General features: G+C 41.8%; 1 protein-coding gene across 4 annotated transcripts in view; it reads right to left on the bottom strand.

Annotated features, from left to right (window-relative positions):
• Positions 1-2,905: 2,905 nt before the first annotated feature.
• ALS2 (alsin Rho guanine nucleotide exchange factor ALS2) overlaps positions 2,906-25,155 on the bottom strand; it is a 134,539-nt gene continuing 112,289 nt past the window's right edge. For all 4 annotated transcript variants that reach the window (XM_077272105.1, XM_077272102.1, XM_077272103.1 and 1 more), the window contains exons 22-34: positions 24,478-24,589; positions 23,345-23,422; positions 23,134-23,267; positions 22,645-22,809; positions 21,361-21,478; positions 20,572-20,729; positions 18,438-18,566; positions 11,730-11,906; positions 8,547-8,592; positions 8,066-8,127; positions 7,805-7,954; positions 7,607-7,703; positions 2,906-6,594 (exon numbers count right to left, since the gene is read on the bottom strand). In XM_077272105.1, coding sequence (XP_077128220.1) covers positions 6,556-6,594; positions 7,607-7,703; positions 7,805-7,954; positions 8,066-8,127; positions 8,547-8,592; positions 11,730-11,906; positions 18,438-18,566; positions 20,572-20,729; positions 21,361-21,478; positions 22,645-22,809; positions 23,134-23,267; positions 23,345-23,422; positions 24,478-24,589 — 1,465 coding nt within the window. In that variant the 3' untranslated portion in view covers positions 2,906-6,555. The remainder of the gene's footprint in view (positions 6,595-7,606; positions 7,704-7,804; positions 7,955-8,065; positions 8,128-8,546; positions 8,593-11,729; positions 11,907-18,437; positions 18,567-20,571; positions 20,730-21,360; positions 21,479-22,644; positions 22,810-23,133; positions 23,268-23,344; positions 23,423-24,477; positions 24,590-25,155) is intronic.

Here is a 25,155-nt window from a genome sequence, read left to right as displayed (position 1 = left end):
GAAAGTCCCGCCTCCGGGACGGTTTCACGGTATGAGGGAGCACATTTTATAAATGTTTATTTCAGCGTGTGCAGGCATAACTAAAACAGCCACCTTGTCAGAATGCAGCATTAGTGCTGCACAAGGTGGCTCTTTTAGTTACAAACGCCTGAGGGGGGTGACAGGTTCCCTTTAACGAGCCTTGTCACATGACTTAGGCTTTTATCCTAAGTCATGTGACAAGGCCCGGTAAAGGGTCGACATTGACTGTTAGGATTGCTACTTCCTATAGGTGGTGCTAGAGTTCTAGTCCTCTCCTCTCTGAAGAGACAATTTGCATATTTCCCAGAGGAGCATTGCGGCTTAAAAGTCACCTCATCTCAGCATGTTTAACAGGTCACTCAAGGAGAAATGTTACCCCTTGGATCCCAGCCATTAAAAACAAATGTCTGAATGAGGTCTAAGTTATCTCTGCATAGCGGTGCTCCCAGATACCCACTGAGCAGGGGGACTGCAACACAGCGCTAATCAATTGAACTTCTTATATTCTGAGGGTCAGTGCCTCTGCATGTAACTGAATCCTCATTGATCAACAAGTAATGGAATGTGCAAGTGTGAAATCACTTACACTACATAGCCTTGTGATTTAAAAGGCCCTAATGATGAGCCTGCTGTCAGTCAGTGCCAGAGGTGTGGTTACAGCCACCGTTCTCGAGCACTGAGCAGTGACTAAACCCGCACCAGTGTTACCCGTGTGACTTACACCTGGATGCTACTGAGAGGAATAAAAACTTTATTCCCTCCTGACAGGGGGTCTTCTAAGTGCCAGGGCCAGCCAGATTCAGAATACTAGCAACCTGCAGATTAACCACATATCTGCAGGTTAATAGCATTTTTTTCATGTGACAGGTTCTCTTTAAAGGGACTCTGTCACCTGAATTTGGAGGGAACAATTTTCAGCCATAGAGGCGGGGTTTTCGGGTGTTTGATTCACCCTTTCCTTACCCGCTGGCTGCATGCTGGCTGCAATATTGGATTGAAGTTCATTCTCTGTCCTCCATAGTACACGCCTGCGTAAGGCAAGATTGCCTTGTGCAGACATGTACTACGGAGGACACAGCATGAACTTCAATCCAATATTGCAGCCAGCATGCAGCCAGCGGGTAAGGAAAGGGTGAATCAAACACCCGAAAACCCCGCCTCTATGGCTGAAAATTGTTCCCTCCAAATTCAGGTGACAGAGTCCCTTTAAGACCTAGATGTAAGGGATGACATGTCAGTCTGCAGCCACCACTAAAGGCCCCTTGGTCACCGCCTCTGTGACGTGATCAACACCTATTACGCTATTGGCACTTGACCGCACTGAAGGGTGGCATACTAAGAGTTAGTTTCATAACATAAACTGGCTTCCTCTCCATATATGCATTAAGAGAAATGGTCTAGCAAGTAGCCGGCCCTCTTTTCTGACTGATCCAGTTAAGTGCTGACTCCAGAAGCGTCATCCTGAGTTGATCACAGGACTAGTTGTATATAAACAAGGTCCTGGGACCAGAAAGAAACAGATCATGGCACCAAAGCCAATTGCCTTCCAATGCCTTAAACATGGTGTTATGAACAATGTATATTCACTGTTACAACTCCTACTTGATACAGCAGCATGCTACATACATGTATATGTTCAATAAAGTTGGATAGTCCTTTAGAGCAAGTATACAATTTTATTTTTTACTTTTCAACCAACAGAAATGAACAAAAAGAATAGTGAGAACCTCTAGAAATTGATTCAGTCATTGTCAGATAGAAACATCACTTGATTTGTAAAAGAAAAAGAAAATAGTTACCATATGGTTCAGTGTTTGGCTGGGTTCACAGAGCACTTACCCTACATTCAGTGACTCCTCTGGGATTCGGATGCATGCGCTGACGAGGCCATTGATTATAATGATGCAGACAGTCACAGTGTGCTTTGTTGGACATACTTTTTGGCCCTATATGCAAAATTGAGGCTGTCAGCGAGATGTAGAATATTACATCTTGCTGCCCGACTTCAATAGGCGTATTCAAAAATGATATCCGACAGTGTGACTCCATCTGCATAATTATAATCAATGACCTCGTCAGTGCATATATCAGAATCCTATTTTGCAGGGGTTCACATGTAATTTCTGACAGACCAATTGACTGTAGGGTCAAAAGCTATGTGAACAAAGCCTTAGATTGAAAAGTAGTAATTTTTTCAAAGTGATACTGTGTATTATAGATTGTAACCTACAATATTGTCCTATTAAGGGCCACGCCACACAAAATTTCATGGCAAATCTTTAATTATTGACTGTTCAGCGTAACAACACTTTCCCCAGACTGGATAAAAAAGTGTTAATAAGTTTCACTTCAAAGGCAGATTTTACACAGAATAATAGAAGAAAAAAACCACAGCCCCACGTTAAAGTAACCTTTTAAACAGGACCTTTCACTATTTATTTTTTTTTTAAATTAAACCGAGTACTTCTTCCAATTGTCGCTGTTCCATTGATTCTGACAGTTTTTTTCCTTCTGCGCCCCCTATTCCAATGTTATACCCCCTAATAGTTAAGAAGCCAATCTTCACGTCAACCAGCTGGGGTATAAAGCCTGAGATCCTTTTCTCCTCTATGACCAGGTCTGTGGTATACACCTAGTGGGAAGGGAAAGATTGCATCTTTATTACCATGGCACATAACTTTAGAACGGAGGGACACATACAACTGATCCAGAATCAGTGGAAGAGTGACAACTGCAGGATGCATTAAGTTTAAATTAAAAAAATCTAGGCCCATAGCAGGTCCTCTTCAGCTCTGACAGGTCCTTTTCAGCACCTCTTTTCTTGGATGCACAGTAGAATTAGGAAAAACGCACAAGCGCAATATTATACAAGATGAACAATAGAACATTTTCAGCACTCTTTATAAAATCAATTACAATTTAGTTACAATTCAGTTTCGTCACTGACATATTATTTACATCATTTACTGTACAAAATGATTTTTTTTCTCTCCAGTTTTTGGCTTTTAACACAACACAATCCATATTAGTAGCCAGTAGTGGCTGTATTTGTACAGTAATCTGCATTTTTTATATTAGTTGTGCACCTTAAGAGTGAAATTTTATAACTGGCTTTGAGCCTATAATGGCGGGTCCCTTTAAAGTATATTGCACTGTGGCTCCTGGCCCAAGTGAACGGAAGGGTTCACCCTTTCACTGCAATGTCTGCTAATGACAACCACCTTGTAGGAGGAGCAGCCTTCTACGGTTTTGCGCAGCAAAGCAAATGAATGATGTATAACAATTCCTAGTTAGCAAATGGCATGAGCACAAGTAATGGTGGGGTATAGTTTAATGCTAAACAAGAAGTTAAACCTTGACAGATGCTCGGGAAAAAAAAAAGCAGCTTCAACCATTTATTGCTGTCCACCTCTTTTGTTATTAAGAAGGTACTGGAAACGCACATTATTGCTCTCCTGCGGCAAATTAAATTAAAATATTTTTCAAGAATCTGTTCGCGGATAAATTATCCTGTTTGAGGATTAGAACACAATCACATGATGTTTGACAGATTTTTAGATCTTCCACTCCATTTTTTATCTAGTTTTGTGTGTTTTTCGCCCAATTCATTGTTCTATTCATGACTTTGTTAAACTCTATTTTATATGGCGGAGTCTTAATTCCAAATTTGTTCTGCGTGCCAAATTCATTGGCACAAAAAAAAGCAAATAATACGACAAGACAAAAAAGGGACTTAAATGCAAAATGATGAAATCAAGGGCAAATGTGTAAAGAGAACTCCACTTCCGTAATAGAGGTATTATACATTGCTATGAAAGCAATTCCCCTACATTATACCTTAGATGTATACAACAGGAAAAACACTTGTGTGCATGCCACATTTATTGAAAAAAATAAATAAAATTGTATACCGTGTTGTACAAGTTTTTTTGCAAAATGCCCTTCTATTGCTTAGCCGGAAACTCTTGACCTGTACCAAGTCGACAGGGCTCTGCGCATACATTTGGAATGTATGCAGCTTGAATAGAGGATAACCCCACACCTTAAATAAACTTAAAAAAAAAAAACAGAAAAATGCACAATGAAAAATGAACATAGAACATACCATATAAATATATAATAAGGATTGGGTGCCCACTTCATCATGTATTGTTTTTAATCAAAGTTTCCCCAACTGAATTTAATAAATTTCCATAAATTACATGATTTCAATCCAGTGCTTATATGTTCATGTTGAAGAAATAAGCATATTTTTCAGCACATGGTTGCTCAAAACGTGCAATAAAAAGTATTGCCACAGGCAAGAAAAATACCTGCTCATCCATAGACCTACCACGATTGGAGCATATTTGCGCATCTCATTTTCTAGGTGGTTTTCCTGTGTGTACATGGTGTAAGATTTTGCTCTGTCAAAAAGCAAAATGTTGATACTTTTTGCAATACTGATATACCAATCATCTATACAGAAATGTTTGTACAATGTAACAATAAGACCAAGTTCACATCTGAGTTGGTGGCTTGGTCTGCAGTTCAATCTGGTATTACAGCAAGGACAGCATTTCATGTACAGCCATTTTTTGCTATTAAACACAATGGCAGAGCCCCAAGAGCCTCACTGTAAATCACTGGGGTCAGTTTGGCGCTGATGGGGCCATCATACAATAGCATTATAAATGCCAGCCATGATGCAGATATGAAAAGAACCGATGGCTGACTGAAGAGCTGCAGATGTGCTGAAGGTGAACTATACACCGCTCGGCTCGGGTCCAGATACATGGCCTGAACGTGTGAACAATCGCGCCATCAGTGGCATCTCCACAGATCTATAAACACCACAGCTGTAAGTGTGCCACATGCGGCGGCTGTCTTTTCTCGTTGGTAAGCATTTTCACTGTATCAGTGCTGCTATCACAGTCTCAGGCAGCAGCCCATATTAAAGAGAATCTGTCAGAGGATTTTTGCATAGCATACTAATAGTACCCTGAAGTAGGGCCTGGGCAGCGCTTACAGCAATAATCATTACATATTCTGCATGTTGTCCCGTTGTTTTGCTGTAAGTTTCGGACAATGCAGAGGATTGCGAATATTTACTTTGGATATAGATAGACATGACTAGCCGGCGCACGACTCTGAATTGTCCCGAACTTACAGCAAGACAACAGGGAAACATACAGCATCAAAAGTTACATATTCTGAAGGGGCAGCCCAACCCTATTTCAGGATACTATGCTATGAAAAAAAATCACTTGACATTTCATTTAAGTGTCCTCAGTATTAAAGGGGTTGTCCAGGCTTAGGCTACAAGTCTGCAATCTCTAGGCGACTGCAGGCTAGTGAATCCACACATTGCGCACACTGCATGCTGTAAGGATTCTCCGGTGCCAGGAGCAGCTGGCACGTGACTGCAAGTAAGTGATTTGCATACATGTGGTCACCTCCAATGCAAGCGTGTTGAGCGAGGCTTGACACTGTAGTCAGAATGTGGCCTATAGTATGCAAACTGAATACTGGCGGTCACCCGACTGCCAGATCCCAGTGCCATAAAATCCTCACAGAGTGCCGTGCACGTGATGTGAGGATTCACAAATCCACAGTCACATGGGCTACAAGATTGCAGTCACTCTAGGGTTGGACAACCCCTTTAAGGAATAGGTATCATTAGCCATTGATTTGGGGAGACAGGCTGTACGGCCAAGTCAAAGCAATTACTATTACTTTCCGTAAGCCTAGGCCAGCACATAATTGTATATGCAATCCTACTAGCAAGTTCATACGTCTTTACCAATATGGGAAGCCTTCCGTGTTAGTTTACACAAAGACTCAACGACATTTGGGTCTTTGGCAATTTCACAAGCTGGGTAAATATGGTCAAAAAAAGACAGTACACAATTGTAAGCCCCAATATTCACACCAAAAGAGATAAAAAATTGCTATTATAAGTGTGTTTCTTGGTTGCCCTCCTAGCTTTCTGCTATGGGGATCTAATTTAACACTGTTTTGTAGATGTTGGACTAATTAATTGTGCAGTTGGGCAGAAGAGTACAATACTGTAAAGTATGTTTTCCATTTGAAGAGTGCACAAACATCTGTTCTGTCCATGCTGTGACACCAATACATGATCGGCATCAGACTTTGGCTCAGAAGAAGTAGCAATAACAGCAAGCTTTGTACCGGCCAGGGTTCAGCCAGGTTTCCACCACCACATACTGTACCTTAGCGCCACAGGCCATCACTATTTTCGAGATCTGTAGTCACATGTCAATGCTCTGTCATTAAAATTATTAAATAAGATTACAAAACTTTACCACCTCAGTTACAAAAATTAACTCTGAACTTGCAGCAGTTGTCCAGCGCTCAGTGAACAGAGCAAGCATGGCTCCTCTCTGGAATCACATTCTTGGCGATTTTCCTTCTGATTCAGGATCTTGCAAGTTTATTGCACAGTTTCTAGCACTGCAGAGAGCACAGTACGCCATCCTGGATTTCTAGGACAGGCTGAGGTTTTCTTTTTTTAATCATGGATTCTACCAACGTCTAGTGCAGCTTCTCATGTTGGATTTGATAATAGCATGCCTTAAAAGAAAACAAACAAACAAAAAAAAACAGAAAACAGGTTATATTGACATTTCAGTGAACATAAATGGAAAGATGAGGCAGCCAAGTATCTTTAGAAGTTCAGATTTTTTCGTTTTACTGGTTCTTATCACCTGTACACTTCTTGGGAAAGTAACTGCTGGGGAAATGTAATATTGCACACTAGCAACTCAAACGGATGACAAACTTTATAATACATGGGTTAGGGTTCCCAGGTGGTGCAACCCCCTTCCTACGACATCTATATGTGTTAAAGGGGTTATCCCATGTTCTTAAATGGTTAAAATTGTAAAGTGCCTCTAAAAATAATTAACTCTACAAATTAATTAACAAGTTCTTCGCTAGAGAGCTTGCAAGTGCTACTCTGACAGTCTGGATCTAGCAGTATTAGGAGTAGATTCAGTGCCCCTGTGCTCCTCAGATGCAAAAACGCTTCGGTTTGAAGTATAGGAGAGTAAACTGTCAATCATCAGAAGTGCACCGCCCCCAGTGAGCAGATATTCGGGAAGCAGGGGCGCGGTGAACACCTGAGGACAGAATATGCCAAAACCCTGTAATATAACATAAGGATTAGAACAGAAAATGCTGTATGTAAAGTGGTGAACCTGTAATATACACATGCCCAAATATTTATGCATATGAGGCTTTGAAGAAATCTATAAGATAAAATGCTGACATGATCACCTTTTCTGACCTTGCGGCAATATTACAGTGCAGATAGGTTGAATCTTTGAAAAACCCTACATTTGCCATAAATGTGATCTGTGGTCCAATCATTTCCTACTTTGGTACCCCAATTAAATTTTAAACACACAAAAAAACGTGAAAACAAAGCACAGGAATAAGTCTACCAGAATAAATCCTTTGCTCTACATATTGTAGTAAAGGCAACTCTTGATTACCTTTCACATTTAGCATTAAATACCCTAAATCTAAAGCTTATGGACAGCGAATAGATATTTTAGAAACTGTGAGACTCCTGCATTATCACCTTTAGTGTAGTAAACATAATTCCTTGCTCCCCATGTTGCAGATATGGATCCATAAGATCTTCTATGAGATGCACCTCAGAACCCAGATTTCGTATCCTGTGCAGTAATGAGGAGGAAAATGCTTCGTGACTAATTATGCTATGGAAGTGATTACAAAGATTTGGCTTTAATGAGCACTGAAATTCACGGTGACAGACCTGGCCCTCAGCACAACGTAAAGGAAAACAGGGAACAACTCATCCATGGACCAGAGGAAACCTTCCTTGTGCGCTTCTTGTGCTTCCTGTGTGATCTCCTCAAAAGTTTGTTGGATAACCTTTAGTTTGTCTGCTGGCGTGAATGTAGTGCTGCAAACAATAGACAAGACAAACGTATTAATAACATGAAGACAGAACCTGCTGTCAACAATACTGGTGACATAGCATCCAGTTCACAATACTGTATGACAGGCATGGTACCTAATCTGCTGCAGGCTCTCCACCGCTGAAGCAAAACAGGAGTCTTTAGTGCTTGGTAAAACCTGTACAGAAACAAATTTCTGTTTAGTGATCCATGTTTATCACACAATATCAGTATATCTAGACTTTTACAAATAGATATGTTAGCAGTTAAAAAAGCTAATTGACAAAAACTTCCAACTATATATATTCAAGATACAACAATGGAGATGACCATGAGGTCTAGCAAACATTAGCGTCACTGAAAACAAAAGTGCAAACAACTTGGCAAAAGATGATGCAATGATCACGTTGCTGCTTTGCACACCAAGATGGCAGAGGCTTTGCGATGAAAACTCCATGACGGAAAAGTCCAGTGTCCCCCTATGATTAGGACCTCTAATGTCAGTGTATGTGATTGTTAATACTTTATGACATGTTAATAGACAATATTAATAAGGGAGTAAACATATTTGACATTTTATTTTGGTCATTTCCATACCTTCTTATTTTCACCCAAGAAATTAATACTGGTTGGCCAGAATTTTCTGAAAAATGGAATAAAAGAATATAAAAATACTTTTAAACATCTTCAATGGTTTATTACTTTTCTGATTAAATGTATAACAATGAGTAAATGAAGTAATAGCTTTGTAAGAATGCAAGTTATAGCTATAATCTGTTTGCCGAATTCCCAGTGAGCCGTTCATTCAGAGTCCAGAAGTGTGCGGTGACTGACACTCAAAAGGAGAGACAATGTAAACTGTGGTTCTCCATAATATTAACTAAAATGTGTCTCATGTGACAGAAGCCAGGTAAAAATAATCTAACAACTACATAGCCAACAAATCCTAACTTAACCCCTTAGTGACAGAGCCAATTCGGTACTTAATGACCAGGCCAATTTTTACAATTCTGACCACTGTCACTTTATGAAGTTATAGCTCTGGAATGCTTCAACAGATCCCATGGATTCTGAGATGTTTTTTCATGACATATTGTACTTCATGATAGTGGTAAAAGTTCTTCGATATAACAAGTTTATTTCTGAAAAAAAATGGAAATTTGGCAAAAATTTTGAAAATTTAGCAATTTTCAAACTTAATTTTGTACACTTAAATCAGAGAGTTATGTCAAACAAAATAGTTAACATTTCCCACATGGCTACTTTACATCAGCACAATTATTTTAAACAATTTTTTTTGTTAGGACGTTATAAGGGTTAAAAGTTGACGAGCAATTTCTAATTTTTCCAACAAAATTTACAAAATCTTTTTTTCAAGGGACCACCTTACATTTGATGTGAGTCTGGGGGGTCAATCTAACAGAAAATACTCAAAAGTGACACCATTATAAAAACTGCTCCCTCAAGGTGTGCAAAACTACATTCAAGAAATGTATTAACCCTTCAGGTGCTTCACGAGAACTAAAGCAATGTGGAAAGAAAAAAATGAACATTTTAATTTTTTCACAAAAAATTTACTTTGGAACCAATTTTTTTTTATTTTCACAAGGGTATCGGGAGAAATTGGACCGCAAAATTTGTTGTGAAATTTCTCCTGAGTACGCCAATACCCCATATGTGGGGGAAGCCCCGTTTGACCTTTTGAACGCAAAATTGGCTGGAATCAATGGTGGCGCCATGTAGCATTTAGAGACCTCCTGATGTACCTAAACATTGGAACCCCCAATTCTAATTCCAACCCTAACTCCAACACACCCCTAACCCCAACCCTAATGGAAAAATGGAAATAAATACATTTTTTTATTTTATTATTTTTCCCTAACTAAGGAGATGAAAAAAGCGAGGTTTTATTTACTATTTTCTTTATTTTGAGGCCTATCACAGCGATCAAAATGAACCAATAGGAAAATTTTCCTATTGTTGCCGGGTGTCGGCCGGCAGATCTCGGCAGGCGCACTGAGCATGCGCCTGCCATTTTCTTCCCAGAAGAAGACGCCGGCGGCCCAGGGGACTTAATGGGGGGATGCAGGGGCACCGGGGGCGATCGGGGGACCCAATTGTGCGATCACATCAGAGGAGATAGAAATGAAATGGTAAATTGGACTTTTTTTTTTTTTTTGCGGCCGCTGTTGTCCCGTCAATAATGGCGATCGCAACACTGGGGTCGGTAAAAACCGACCCGAATCATGAAGTTCCGAATCTGGGGGGCGCTATACACTTATTTTTTAGCGCCGTTAAAAAGCATCGCTGAGGCACAAGTACCCTTAACTGCTGCCGTTAAAAGGCGTATCGGCGGTCGAAAAGGGGTTATACATTATTGTACGCCACTTGTCCACCTAAGACCTTTCTACTGATTTAGTATAAGCAATAGGTTTGATATAGCAGAAGTTTTAAGGCCCCGTCTCACATAGCGAGATCGCTAGCGAGATCGCTGCTGAGTCACAAGTTTTGTGACGCAACAGCGACCTCCATAGCGATCTCGCTATGTGTGACACGTACCAGCGATCAGGCCCCTGCTGCGAGATCGCTGGTCGTGTCAGAATGGCCTGGACCTTTTTTTGGTCGTTGAGGCCCCGCTGACATCGCTGAATCGGTGTGTGTGACACCGATCCAGCGATGTCTTCACTGGTAACCAGGGTAAACATCGGGTTACTAAGCGCAGGGCCGCGCTTAGTAACCCGATGTTTACCCTGGTTACCTAAAAAAAACAAACAGTACATACTCGCCTTTCGGTGTCCCTTGCCGTCTGCTTCCTGCTCTCACTGACTCCCGGCCGTACAGTGAGAAGTGAGAGCACAGCAGTGACGTCACCGCTGCGCTCTGCTCTCACTGTACGGCGGCTCAGTCAGAGCAGGAAGCAGACGGCAAGGGACACCGAAAGGCGAGTATGTAGTGTTTGTTTTTTTTGGTAACCAGGGTAAACATCGGGTTACTAAGCGCGGCCCTGCGCTTAGTAACCCGATGTTTACCCTGGTTACCCGGGTGCTGCAGGGGGACTTCGGCATCGTTGAAGACAGTTTCAACGATGCCGAAGTCGTTCCCCTGATCGTTGGTCGCTGGAGAGAGCTGTCTGTGTGACAGCTCCCCAGCGACCACACAGCGACTTACCAACGATCACGGCCAGGTCGTATCGCTGGTCGTGATCGTTGGTAAATCGCTTAGTGAGACGGGGCCTTTATTCTACTGTCGTCTTTCTTACAAGTAAAGAAAGAAGTATCATTTCTCCTAGCGGAGAGTGACAAGATAAGCATGTCAAGGTGAGGAGACTTAAAGCCGCAATGCTCCTCTGGGAAATATGCAAATTGTTTCTTCAGAGAGGAAGAAGACTAGAACTCTAGTGCCACCTATTGGAAGTAGCAATCCCAACAGTCAATGTCGACCCTTTAACGAGCCTTGTCACATGACTTAGGATAATAGCCAAACCAGAATCTCAATTTACAGACACTGTTTCGGGGTACTGCCCCTCGTCAGTACAAAGCGGAGATCTGGTTTGGCTGATTTGGCTCGTTAAAGGGTCGACATTGACTGTTAGGATTGCTACTTGCAATAGGTGGCACTAGAGTTCTAGTCCTCTTCCTCTCTGAAGAGACAATTTGCAAGTAAAGAAAGACAAACTCTAAAATTAAATACATTTAGCCATATGGAGCCTGCAGATATTGTTGTACTCTGGTAGGAACAGTGACAGACTTTTCTGCTTTTGCAGTCTCTAGTGTTACTTACTCTTGTACTCCCAGGAAGGCTAGGAGTGCAGTGTCTGGTTGTTTGTTCAGCCGGAGGACACATTCCCAATAGGCATCTTCCTCTTTCTCATGTTCCAGGGCATAAAGCATAAACAAGGGAGGGTATAGTCTGGGTAGCAGCACAGGTAGGAGAAGTCCTGAGCTAGTCACCACATACCTAGAGAAAACAAGAAAAGCCCGTTACCATTGCCATTCATGTTAATGTCGTAAAACCACACCAGAGGGTGTCCTTCACTGTAATAATGAACTGAATCCTGATCAAATCACCAAAATATAGTAATAGTATATGCAACAAAAAAAGATGTTGAAAAATTTCTGATGCTTCAAATCTTAAAGGGAACCGGTCATGTAAAATAATGCTATTAACCTGTAGATATGGAGTTAATCTGCAGTTAACAGCAGCACTGAGCCCCACTGGCGGGAGAAAATGAATTTAATACCTCCCAGCAGCGTTTGACTTGTCACAGGGTTGACGCTGGTGAGGTTTCAGTCACCACTCTGTGTATAGAGAGCTGTGGCTGTAGACGCGCCCCCGGCATTGACCGATAGCAGTCTCTAATGCGAATCCTGTTAGTCAGTGCCAGGGACATGGTTACAGCCTTCGATTTCTATACACAGGACCGTGACTGAAACAGTACCAGCACCACCAGTGACTGGAAGCCGAATGCTGCAATGGATGGATTAAAGTGGTAGTCTTGATACTCACCGTCACTATCTGTTTATAGTAGTCAAAATTGGGGGACAGAAAACCATGGGATAGTTTGCTGCCACCTGGAAGCTGACACTATCATTGTACTTAAATAAAACTGGTTCCTCCCCGGCAGATTAAACTTTGCCTGCTGGAGTCAGGCTTTCCTCAGTTTTGTGAGAAAGCAGTAGGATAAAAGAAATGAATTAAGGCAAGAAGAAACATAACTGCACGCCAAACAGGGCAACCAAGGGAGGGAGATGTTCCCCCAATCAAGACTATGAGAAACAAATTTTACAGTGAGCACCAAAAAAATACTTTTCTAGTTCTTCTCATTGGAGGACACAAAACCATGGGACGTCCTAAAGCTGTCCATAGGGTGGGAAAGGATTAAATATATTGTTAACACCTAGTCTTCCGTTGTAACTCAAGCGGAAGTCTGGGCTACTGCCGCCTGCAGTATCTTCCTACCAAGACGTGCACCTGCCCAGTCAAAAGTGTGGATCCTGTAAAACGTAGAAAATGTATGCACCGATGCCCAAGTATCTGCTTTACTGAGCTGTGAAGAAGATACCTGATGAGAAACCGCCCAAAAAGCTTCCACTGCTTGCGTACAGTGACCCCTAATCCTAAATGTGGCCACCCTGAACTTAGCTTCATAGGCCTGGATAATAGCTGTCTTGATCCAGCAGACAATAGTTGCTTTAGAAGAGGCCTATCCCCTAAGAGGGCCCTGTGGTAAAACAAGAATTCAGAACGCCTAAATGAGGCAGAGGCCGAAAAATAGTATCTTACGGCTCGAACAACGGCGTCCAACCTGTGCAGAGCCTTCTCAATAGGATGAGATGGTGATGGACAATAGGGTAGGTAAAACAAGGTCTTCATTAAGGTGAAAACGCAAGACCACCTTCGGGAGAAAAGACAGAACTGGTCTCAACACTACCTTATCCTGATGAACAATAAGGTAAGGAGGGCGACAAGAGGGTCAAAAGCTCCGAGACCATTCTAATAGAAGTGAAGGCTATTAGGAAAGCTACCTTATAAGAAAGAAAAAGTGTAGAGATCTCTCTGGTAGGCTCAAAATGTGGAGACTAAAGAGCCTCCAAAACAAGATTCAGATCTAAGGGATCTAGGGACGTCAGATAGAGTGGCCTAATGTGCACCATCCCCCTGAGAAAAGTCTTAACCCCTTTACCCCCTAGGGTAGTTTGCACATTAATGACCGGGCCAATTTTTACAATTCTGACCACTGTCCCTTTATGAGGTTATAACTCTGGAATGCTTCCACAGATCCCAGTGATTTTGACACAGTTTTCTCGTGACATATTGTTCTTCACGTTGGTGGTAAAATTTCTTTGATATTACCTCATTACCACATCCCTAACCCCAACACACCCGTAACCCTAATCCCAACCGTAACCACACCCCTAACTCCAACACACCCCTAACCCTAATGCCAACCATAACCACACCCCTAACCCTGACACACCCGTAACCCTAATGCCAACCCTTATCCCAACCGTAAATGTAATCCAAACCCTAACCCTAACTTTAACTGTAGCCCTAACCCTAACTGTAGCCCCAACCCTAACCCTTACTTTAGCCCCATCCCTAACCCTTACTTTAGCCCCAACCCTATGGCTATGTGCACACGTATATTGGTCCACTGTAGATTTTTCCACAGCGGATTTGATAGATCTGCAGGGCAAAAATGCTGCGTTTTTTCTGCGGATTAAACTGCAGTTTTACAACTGCGGTTTTCTATAGGAGCAGAAAACCGCTGCGGAATCCGCAGAAAGAAGTGACAAAAAACGCTGTGTACATGCTGCGGAATGTAAACCGCTGCGTTTCCGCGTGGTTTTTTCCGCAGCATGTACACAGCGTTTTTTGTTTCCCATAGGTTTACATTGTAATGTAAACTCATGGGAAACTGCATCGTGTGCACATACCCCAACTACCTAACTACCAACCCTAACCCTAACTTTAGCCCCAACCCTAACCCTAACTGTAGCCTCAACCCTAACTTTAGCCCTAACCCTAGCTTTAGCCCCAGCCCTAACACAAACTTTAGCCCTAACCCTAACTGTAGCCCTAAGCCTAATGGGAAAATGGAAATAAATACATTTTTTAAATTTTATTATTTTTTCCTAACTAAGGGGGTGATGAAGGGGGGTTGATTTACTTTTATAGCGGGTTTTTTAGTGGATTTTTATGATTGGCAGCTGTCAAACACTAAAAGACACTTTTTATTGCAAAAAACAGTTTTTGCGTCTCCACATTTTGAGAGCTATAATTTTTCCGATTACAGCGATACCTCATTTATATCATTTTTTTATGTTTTGGCGCTTTTATACGATAAATTCTGTTTTATATAAAAAATAATTATTTTTGCATCGCTTTATTCTGAGGACTATAACTTTTTTATTTTTTCGTTGATGATGCTGTATTGCGGCTCGTTTTTTGAGGGATGAGAAGATGTTTTCAGCGGTACCATGTTTTTTTATATCCCTCTTTTTGATCGTGTGTTATTCTACTTTTTGTTCGGCAGTATGATAATAAAGCGTAGTTTTTTGCCTCTTTTTTTTTTTTTTTTTAACGGTGATCACTGAAGGGGTTAACTAGTGGGACAGTTTTATAGGTCAGGTCGTTACAAAATGTGTACTTTTATTTTATTTTTTTTATTTAGACAAAGAAATGTATTTATTGTAACAATATTTTTTTTTCTTTATTTAGGATTTTTTTTTTTTTTACACGAGTAACTATATATATATTTTTTACTTTGTAACATTGCCCCAGGGGGAAAATCATACTATCTTTGCAGTGCACGGTGTCAGATCAGCGATCACACAGGCACTGAAGGAGGCTTGTCGGCGCCTGCTCTGAGCGGGCGCTTGTAAGCCACCTCCCTGCAGGAGGTAGGGGACCCTTGGAGCAACGCGATCACATCGCGTTGCTCCGAGGGTCTCAGGGAAGCACGCAGGGAGTCCTCTTTCCCTGCGCGATGCTTCCCTGTGCCGCCGGAACGCTGCAATCACGTTTGATTGCAGTGTTCCAGGGGTTAATGTGCTACATAATGCCGGATGTCAGCTGCGATAGTCAGCTAACACCCGGCCCCGATCGGCCGCGCTCACGGAGGGAGCGCGGCTGATCGGTGATGACGTACTATCCCATTGGTGGTCATACGGGCCCCCATACCACCTCGACGGGATAGTACGTCAGATGTCAGAAAGGGGTTAACCTGAGGTTTACATGCCAAATCCTTCTGAAATTATATAGCCAGGGCAGAGGCCAGACACTAGAGGGAGTTGAGCAACAGCCTCACCTCCAATCCAGACTATACAAAGGAGAGCAACACTAACTAAGAAAAAGACACTGGTGAAGTACTGGTAAACCAAAATAAGCCTTCCAAGCGTGATAGTAGACTTGCAATGAGGATGGCTTCTGGGCTCTAATCATAGTCTGACTGATTCAGACAGACCTGCCTCCCTCAAACTTGAGGCTTCAATAGCCACACCATTAAATTGAGCCACAAACTGACCGGTGGAAAATATACCATTACAAGTTACATGAGCACAGAAAGTGACAAGTGCAGACTGGGTTAATAGGCAAGCACGGTCCTTTCTAGACTCAGACATTAGGAGTGATTGAGGAAGGGCACAGATCAAACACACTCAACTAAACAGTAACGCAAAACTGTTAGCGTGCCTAGTATAAGCCCCCAGTAGCCTACAGCCTACCCAGTCCAGGTTACAAAAATCTGTTCCCCGGTGAGCATGCCATCCCATGAGGAGGAAGACGCCGAGCTGCTTCTATGCTCACACCACTTAATAGTGCCATGCAGTGTCAGATTGTTAGAGTGCTACTACGGCCATACGCGTTTGCGGCTTGCCTGATGGAACTAGACCCGCACCAACAATGTCCGGCCCGTAGAGAGATCGAGAGACGCCTGCAGATACATAGATCGCTGCACGACAAGGTCCCACGCAAGCACACCAACCTATCTAATCCCAACCAGATAAGGCCAATGAGAGCAGAACAGCCAGCAGCAGCACCTGCACAAGGACCATCCTTTTCACTCAGGTTCATTTTCTCCTGGCAGTGGGGCTCTCAGTGTCACATGGTGTCAGAACACTAATAACCTGCAGATTAACCCCATATCTGCAGGTTAATAGCATTGTTTTACATGACAGGTTCAAATTAAAAGGGCATCTGTCCGTAGGATCAACCCTTCTATATTGGCATGTAGTTCAAAGGAAGCTGAATAAAAGGATACCTTGATATCCGTGATCAGGTGTCTTATTCTAAAGAAATCCACGCTTTTCTTATAAGCAAATGAGTAGCTCGGGACTGTGGACATGACATAAATCTGCATGAGAATGTGCCTCTAGAGATTATTTTTAATAAAAGACAAAAGTTACCAGTGTGAGACATGTAACTAACACAGAACAGTAGAACTTTACTTTTTCTCCTTGCATACACATTTGCTGTAGCTCTCACAGCTCTGCTGTTTTGTAACACTGTCTGATTATGAGATGGAATCACAAACAGCTCTTCAGTGAGATAAGGAGAGCAAAGAGTGGGCATTACACATCACAACGGTAACATCCTTTTCTATTTAAAATAATCTCTGGAGGCAGAGTCTCATACAGATTAGGGCCCAGCCCATAAGGTACCGTCACATTTAGCGACGCTGCAGCGATCTAGACAACGATCCCAATCGCTGCAGCGTCGCTGTGTGGTCGCTGTAGAGCTGTCACACAGACAGCTCTCCAGCGACCAACTATGCGAAGTCCCCTGGTAACCAGGGTAAACATCGGGTTACTAAGCGCAGGGCCGCGCTTAGTAACCCGATGTTTACCCTGGTTACCAGCGTAAACGTAAAAAAACAAACACCACATACTTACATTCCGGTGTCTGTCGGGTCCCCCGGCGCTGTGCTTCTCTGCACTGTGTAAGCGCCAGCCGGAAAGCACAGCGGTGACGTCACCGCTGTGCCCTGCTTTACGGCCGGCACTGACACATTCAGTGCAGGAAGCTCTGAGCAGCAGCGCGGATGCCGAGGGACGTGACAGACATCAGAAGGTGAGTATGTAGTGTATTTTTTTTTACTTTTACAATGGTAACCAGGGTAAATATCGGGTTACTAAGCGCGGCCCTGCGCTTAGTAACCCGATATTTACCCTGGTTACCATTGTAAAACATTGCTGGCATCGTTGCTTTTGCTGTCAAACACGACGATACACGCCGACCTGACAACCAAATAAAGTTCTGGACTTTCAGCAACGACCAGCGATATCACAGCGGGATCCAGATCGCTGCTGCGTGTCAAACACAACGATATCGCTATCCAGGACGCTGCAACGTCACGGATCGCTATCGTTATCATTGCAAAGTCGTTTAGTGTGAAGGTACCTATAGTCCTGAACAGCTCATTTACATATAAGGAAATTGTGGATTTCTCTGGAAAAGGACATCGGAACGCAGATATCAAGGTAACATTTTTTTCAGCTTCCTATGACCTATAAGCCCTTATAGATGGCTGAGGAGGATTGATACTACTAACAGATTCCCTTTAAATCAAAGATATCCATAAAAGGGTTGTTATTTTTCAGTGAAAATTGGGGAACAGGTAATGTTTTAAAATATCAATAAGCAATACTTTCCTGTTGGAAGCAATTGATACTTCAATGCTCTTTGCCATCTCCATTTTTGTTTATGGACTGCAACAATGATGTCCTGTCTACGATAACCACTCTAACCAATCACTGGCCTCAGCGGTCTTGCGCAGTCTTCCTTGGCATAACTTCTGAGGCCAGTGATTGCCTGCAGCAATCCCATGTTGTAGATGGGAAGTCACCACTGCACACAACAGAATCTTGCCTTCTGATCATTACAATATATTGAGGGTTGTGCAAGAGAAATGTTTAAAAGCAGAATAGTCAGACAATAAATCATAAACCTGTGTATAATCTAAAGATTTTAGCTTTCTGGCATGTTTACCCAGGTTCAGGTGATTCAGACTCCGAACCTGTTCTCCCATTGCAGATATGAGGTTTGTCAGAGAATTCTTTAAAGGCTATTGATGGTTGAATTGTGCTACCTTCTTCAGGAAGATCTGGAAACAAAAACCTGGAAAAAAAAAACAGTAAAAAAATAACATTTCAAACAGGCGCCGAGAGGTAAAGTTTCTCCTTGAGGCGAGTACCATCTTGGAGTAAGGAGACTTATAGGCCTTGGGATGCTCCTTTGTGAAATTAAATATGTAAATAGCCTCTTAAGAGAGAAAGCAGAAGGGGACTGTAGTGACACTTATTGGAAGCAGCAATCCTAACAGTCAAAACTGTCAATACAGGCTAAAAAACCTTCTGCTAGACAAGTTGGCTGAGCACTCCTACGGCCACATGTGCTTGCAGCATGCCTGAGGGAATTGGACTCATACCCATGCCAACAGCGTCCGGCCTGCTACCACCTGGCCCGAAGAGAGTGCATTGCATAAGAAAGGAAGGAGGGCACTCACCGATCTGAAGCTTGACTTTGCTTTATTAAATGTTCATTAAAACATCATGGCCGAGAGAGTAAACAAGGAGATCCTGTGAGCAGTGTGAAGACGACGGCCGTTTCGCGCTCTCACTGTGCTTCCACGGGTCTTCCCGTGGAAGTGCAGTGAGAGCGCGAAACGGCCGTCGTCGTCACACTGCTCACAGGAGCTCCTTGTTTACTCTCCCGGCCATGATGTTTTAATGAACATTTAATAAAGCAAAGTCAAGCTTCAGATCGGTGAGTGCCCTCCTTCCTTTCTTATGCAATGCACTGATTTTCATGTGATGTCTGGAGGAGCACCCGGTAGCTTGTGGTGGAATTTGGACTGCTTTTCTGCATGAAAGCACTTGATGTGCACAGAGGCTGAAGGTCTCCAAGAGGAAGGTAGTGCCGTCCCTCTTTTTTCTTTCGTCAAAGATGGCCCGAAGAGAGTGTTTAACGACTAACAAAGCAACCCGTGTCGCATGACTGAGCAAGAAGCCAAACCATTCACTCCATTTACAGACATGTGTTTCAGGGCGATTGCCCCTCATCAGTGCAAAGCAGTAGGACTGGTTTAGCTGGATGAGCACATCTAAGGAATGAAGTTTCTCCTTGTGGAGAGCATAAGGAGACTGATAAGCCCATGTAGCAGTGTCGATGTGATGTCAGTGTTACAGGCAACAAAAAAAAAACCAGGAGCAGTCGTGGAGACTTACTGCTTTAGTTGGGCAATGAAAGAAAAGCACAGTTTTTTTTTTTTTTTTTTTTACTTCTAACAGAACTTCTAGAAAAAACTTCTCTGAATGAGTTTGATCCCTTTAAATGCTTTTGTGCTTCTCTTCTCTGGTTTTTACCCCCTATACCCAGGTAATATGTCCTCATATTCTTGACTGTGTGCTGGGGTTTACCCTTACCTCCCCTTCTACATAAACCCTGCATGTTCATCTATGTATTGTTTCTTCTCTGCAAAAGAAAAGGTAAGGGTTAACCCAACACTTTATCTATTTGTGGCCACTCCATGCCCTCCATAAACTGCAATAAGTATTATTTCTGATCATTTGTCTGTCACCTCCAACCCAGTATACAATTAAAGAGAAATGTTCACATGTATAGGATTGTGTTGTGTAAAATCTCCACTGCAAATCCAGAGAAGGCTTCAGGGAAATCCACACTACGTTGCAAAAATTTTGTAATGGATATTTTGGGGCGCATTTGCCTGAGGAAACAAGCTAAACAACCATAATGAGAAAAATATTATTGCCTTTCCTAGCAAATTTTGCTGCAATAAAATGTGACAAAACTTTTCTGCTGAAGTCCAGGACACACAAACGGCTTGAATCCAGGAAAGTTTTGTTTAAAACAATTCTGGATTACGTTTAGCAAAACAAAAATAAAATCAAAACCTTAAAATCAAAAATAGTCTATAAAATTGCCCAGCCCTAGCTGGAATCCACAATATCTATAAAAAGAGTCAATGCTTTTTAAACTGGCATTTGTTTTAATTATCATTATGTGCCAAAAGAAAAAAAATTACGATAAGTTCACATGGTGTTCAAGTTTTGTGTCAGATTTGAAATCCATAATTGTCAAATATATGAAATTGATGCTGTACCTCACCAGCTGGAATATCCGTTTCAGGTATGACTTAATCTCTCTCACAGCATCCTGTAAAAGTCTTCGGTTGGCACCGACTCCTACGTAGGTCATCCGGTACACCGCCACCAACGTTTCCACGAGCCGGCCTAGCTGATGCATTGGGGTTTCACAAGCCTGGGAATAGGCATGCAAGATGAAGAATGGGAAAGACTAGATACAGTCGTTACCTTTAGTAACATTCAGCACTTTTATAAAAATATATCACAATGGTAAAGAAACAAGTAGTTATTTTACTATGCAGCCAAATCATTGATTAATTTTTTAATCTTAATAATCTTATTTTTATATAGTGCTAGCAAATTCCGCTGCGCTTTACAGTTTGCACACATTATCATCGCTGTCCCCGATGGGGCTCACAATCTAAATTCCCCATCACTGTCTTTGGAATGTGGGAGGAAACCAGAGAACCCGGAGGAAACTCACGCAAACACGGGGAGAACATACAGACTCCTTGCAGACGTTGTCCTTGGTGGGATTTGAGCCCAGGACTCCAGTGCTGCAAGACTGCAGTGCTAACCACTACTTATAGTAACATTTCTAGCTGTCACATCTGGGCTCCTTCATGTTCGCCTTCTCCTCTGGCTGGACAACATGTATGTTCTCTCTTTCGCCTGCTGACCTCTTTATCCTATAATATTGCCCTATAATTCATTGAATGTATGCTGGATAGGACTTACTTATGTACAGGACAGATCAAAACCCTCCAAACACAACCATTAACAGTAATGAATACAAGTTATCTTACATTTATTAAATAGGACTTTATCTTCTCATATTTCTCCATGGTGAAATTGCCACTGTGCTGTGGAATTCGCTCCAAACTCTCCAGCATTTGTGTATGTGATCGACTTAACGGCTCTGGACTGTAACAGAGTTTACACCAAGTCAACATACTAGCAATATAGTCTACAAAGATACATACATGCAACCGACCCCTTAATATATGAATGCTTTTTAATTCCATAAGTCTCATTTTTCTCTGTCACAGTAAGGGTAAATATTTCCTCACAGTACCTATTTTTTTAACCTTTATAAGAAAAAAATGGATCATCACAGCATGTAGTTGGGATACAAAGCATTTTTTTGGTCAGCCCCTGACAAATTTGTCTCTACATAATGTTCAGAGGGCTTGCAAGAGTTATTAAAGGGAATCAGTGAGCAGGATTCCCCCCAAAACGATGTGTATGTGCATATAGATCATTTGCAGACAAGTTCAGCAATACCTTTACATCGTCAGTCAGTTCCTCTGTTACGGAGAAATCAGTATTTTAATTGATATTCAAATGAGGCTGAGGGACTATTAGTAAATGTGACACTTCTGTTACTCCAGCTCTGTTCCAGCCTCCTACTGCCTGACCGCCTGTATACTGTATGACTTCAGGCAAAGGAGCTGTTAGTCAAGCATGAGCTGACAGTGCTGTGAGATAAGAGCTGCAGGGTGGCTCGTACATCACTCTAGATCTGTGCCACCTATCAGAGCAGAATTCCCTGATGCCTGTGACAAATGCAATGTTTGTTCTGCTCTCCACCCCTCGTAATCACAATACATGCTGGCAGTGAGATCTGTGTGAAGTGGTGAAGAGAGGAAGAGCAGCGAGTCATTACATGTCTTATCCCATCACAGAATGCCGTTCTGAATTTCCATTGGAGCATTTTTATCTTTTTCTTGCATGACATCGCCTGCTTATAATTAGTTAGCGTTATGCATGGGAAAAAGTAAATACCCCAGTGAAGAATGTACACTAAAGAGCTCTTGGCTATAGTGGAAAATAAACTTTACTAGCAAATATCCATGCAAAGAATATGAGAAATAAAAAAAAGCATTGTATGCAGCTCTGCAGCCATTATTCAATGTGGTCAGTTCAAAATGCTAAAATAGGTGAAAGGTTTTCTGTAAAGAATACTGACGTCATCAGATTAGGGAAGGACAACCCCTACTAAAAAGGGTCTAGTGCTCAATTCATAAATCCTTTACTAAGTGGGAATAGCAGAAGAATGGCACCATGTAGAATAATAAGAAAAACAAAACCTGTCTTGTCGTTGACGCCTTTTTGTTGTAATGGCCACAGCAATGTTGTCCCAGGCCTTCTGAAGTTCTCCTTGGCCTGGTGCTTCACAACCAAGTTGCCTCCAGCACTCCTCAAAGATGGCCTTCCACTTGTCATCAGCGGGCACGGAAAGACAGCCCAGCTTGCTGTATGAAAATTAAATACTGGTATGAGTGATTAGAAAACTGATCTAACATTTAACTCCGGCTTACTGAAATGTGGCCCTTCCGATTTAGACCCAGTCTAAAGTAAATAAGATAATCTAAAATAGATGTCAGAAACAAAGTTATGTTATTGTTTTAACCAACCAGAACTCCCTGGAGAGTAGGATAAATGTAGCCAAATCAAGTAGTATGGATAAGAATATTTTTTGAGAGGATAAGGAGTTAAAATTATTCAGAGCATATTATGCTATAATAAAAAAGTAAGCACCAGAAGTAAAGAAAACTACTCCAAATATTGGGACTCACAGTGACTTGGCGTCTTCCTTCTCCCCTTCGTATAAGCTTGGTTTTATGTAGGTGCCATTGACTTTGATACCAGATCCCCATTCACCACTGAAAACACCCTCAATGCAGTCACCATTGGACATTCTCAGAACTCCCTTTAAAAACAAAAATAAAACGGTTAGTAATTTATAGCAATATATGACGACTAGTCACTAGACAAAATAAATGTCACCTTGCCATTCAGCGTCCAGTCATCTGAAAACTCTCCTTCATAAACGGTGTCATCTTCAGAGAGAAGAACGCCAGTTCCCTAAAACACACATCAATAAAAGCGGCATATATAAGTGAGCCAGAATTCTATAAATAGGAAATCCGCTAATAACAAAAAAAAATAAAATAAACAAAAACAAAACAAAACACAAAACCTTTAGTTCTTTCCATACATTAAGATTAGGCATTTTGCCTCATCCCTGTTTCACAGCTTGCAGGCTTCTATTCTAACGCCCTTTGAACGACTGAAGAAATAGCCCCTCAACAAAAGGTTTAATATCTGACATATTTAATATTTTACAAAACCCTGATGATTATTCTCTGGTTAGACTTCTATATATGTCCAGATGGGAGAATTATTTGGGTAAAACTCCAAGTGATGTTGATTGGAGACTTGCCTGGGCAAGAGCAGCTATTACGGCTTCTTGTATCACCTACAAAGAAAACCAACACAAGATCCTCCACTTCTGATATCACACTCCAGAGTTTCTACATAAGCTAGACTCATCTATTTCTCCCTTGTGTTGGAGATGTGCCCTATTATGAATATCACACTGCTTTGAATGAAAATTGGGTTGAGAGATTTAATCTCATCTGGTCCCCTTTGGACACTTTCTGGATACCCCTGAATATCGGAGAGTCGTCTCTTTTGACCTATTCATTCATATCCTCATTTCTTTCTTCCAATACCTGTTTTTATCCTTTCCCCCCTTTGTCTAGCGCAAGTCTTGTATGTCTTCCCCTCTTCTCAAACTGTTAAAACTTAGAATTTCTGAATAATATTCTAACCATAATCCTTTTTTTCTGTGAAGTATGAACATCCTTCCATAAAAATTTACGGTAAAAAAACCAAAACAACCTTGACTTGACACAACGTATGACTGTGCAAGCTTCTCTTCATTTCATACATACATACATACTATGAGCATAACAAACTTTACTATTCAGAACAGAATAGAGAAAACCATAAGTAGCGGTTAAGTTTATACACCCCAGTCCACAGCTCCAAGGAAAAGACGACAGATCTGTGTCATCTGACTGCTTTCCAGGTAATGGTTTGTGGTTAGGACACATTTACATACAGTATTAACTCACCATCATCTTATTCAGACTAAAAGCTCCTTCATAGTATAAACCAAACTGAGTCACCACAAGTCCGATGCCTTGCCGTAGGTCATCTTGCCAGTGCCCCATATATTTTTCTCCTCTGGAAAAAAGAGCAAGTAATTATTACTAAAGTATGGAGACACAGCACCATGTATGTGTTCAGCAGGAACAATAAAGAGAAGCACTTTAATTTTTCTCATCCCACCCTACTGAGGGCCCCCAGCATTTTTGCCCAGCTTACGTAAGGTATGAATGACACATTAAGGCCATGTACACACGTTCAGTATTTTTTGCGTTTTTTCCGCTTTTTTTTCCGCTATAAAAACGTGATAAAAATGCAAAAAAACGCTAACATATGCCTCCTATTATTTACAGTGTATTCCACATTTTTTGTGCAAATGTTGCATTTTTTTCCGCGAAAAAAATCGCATTGCGGAAAAAAAAGCAACATGTTCATTAAAAATGCGGAATTGCGGGGATTCCGCACACCTAGGAGTGCATTGATCTGCTTACTTCCCGCACGGGGCTGTGCACACCATGCGGGAAGTAAGCAGATTATGTGCGGTTGGTACCCAGGGTGGAGGAGAGGAGACTCCTCCACGGACTGGGCATCATATAATTGGTCAAAAAAAAAAAAGAATTAAAATAAAAAAATAGTGATATACT

The sequence above is a fragment of the Ranitomeya variabilis genome, chromosome 7 (assembly GCF_051348905.1).
Source record: "Ranitomeya variabilis isolate aRanVar5 chromosome 7, aRanVar5.hap1, whole genome shotgun sequence".
NCBI classification, from domain to species: domain Eukaryota; kingdom Metazoa; phylum Chordata; class Amphibia; order Anura; family Dendrobatidae; genus Ranitomeya; species Ranitomeya variabilis.
The sequence above is the reverse complement of the archived record's forward strand: the minus strand, read 5'-3'. Positions and strand labels throughout refer to the sequence as shown.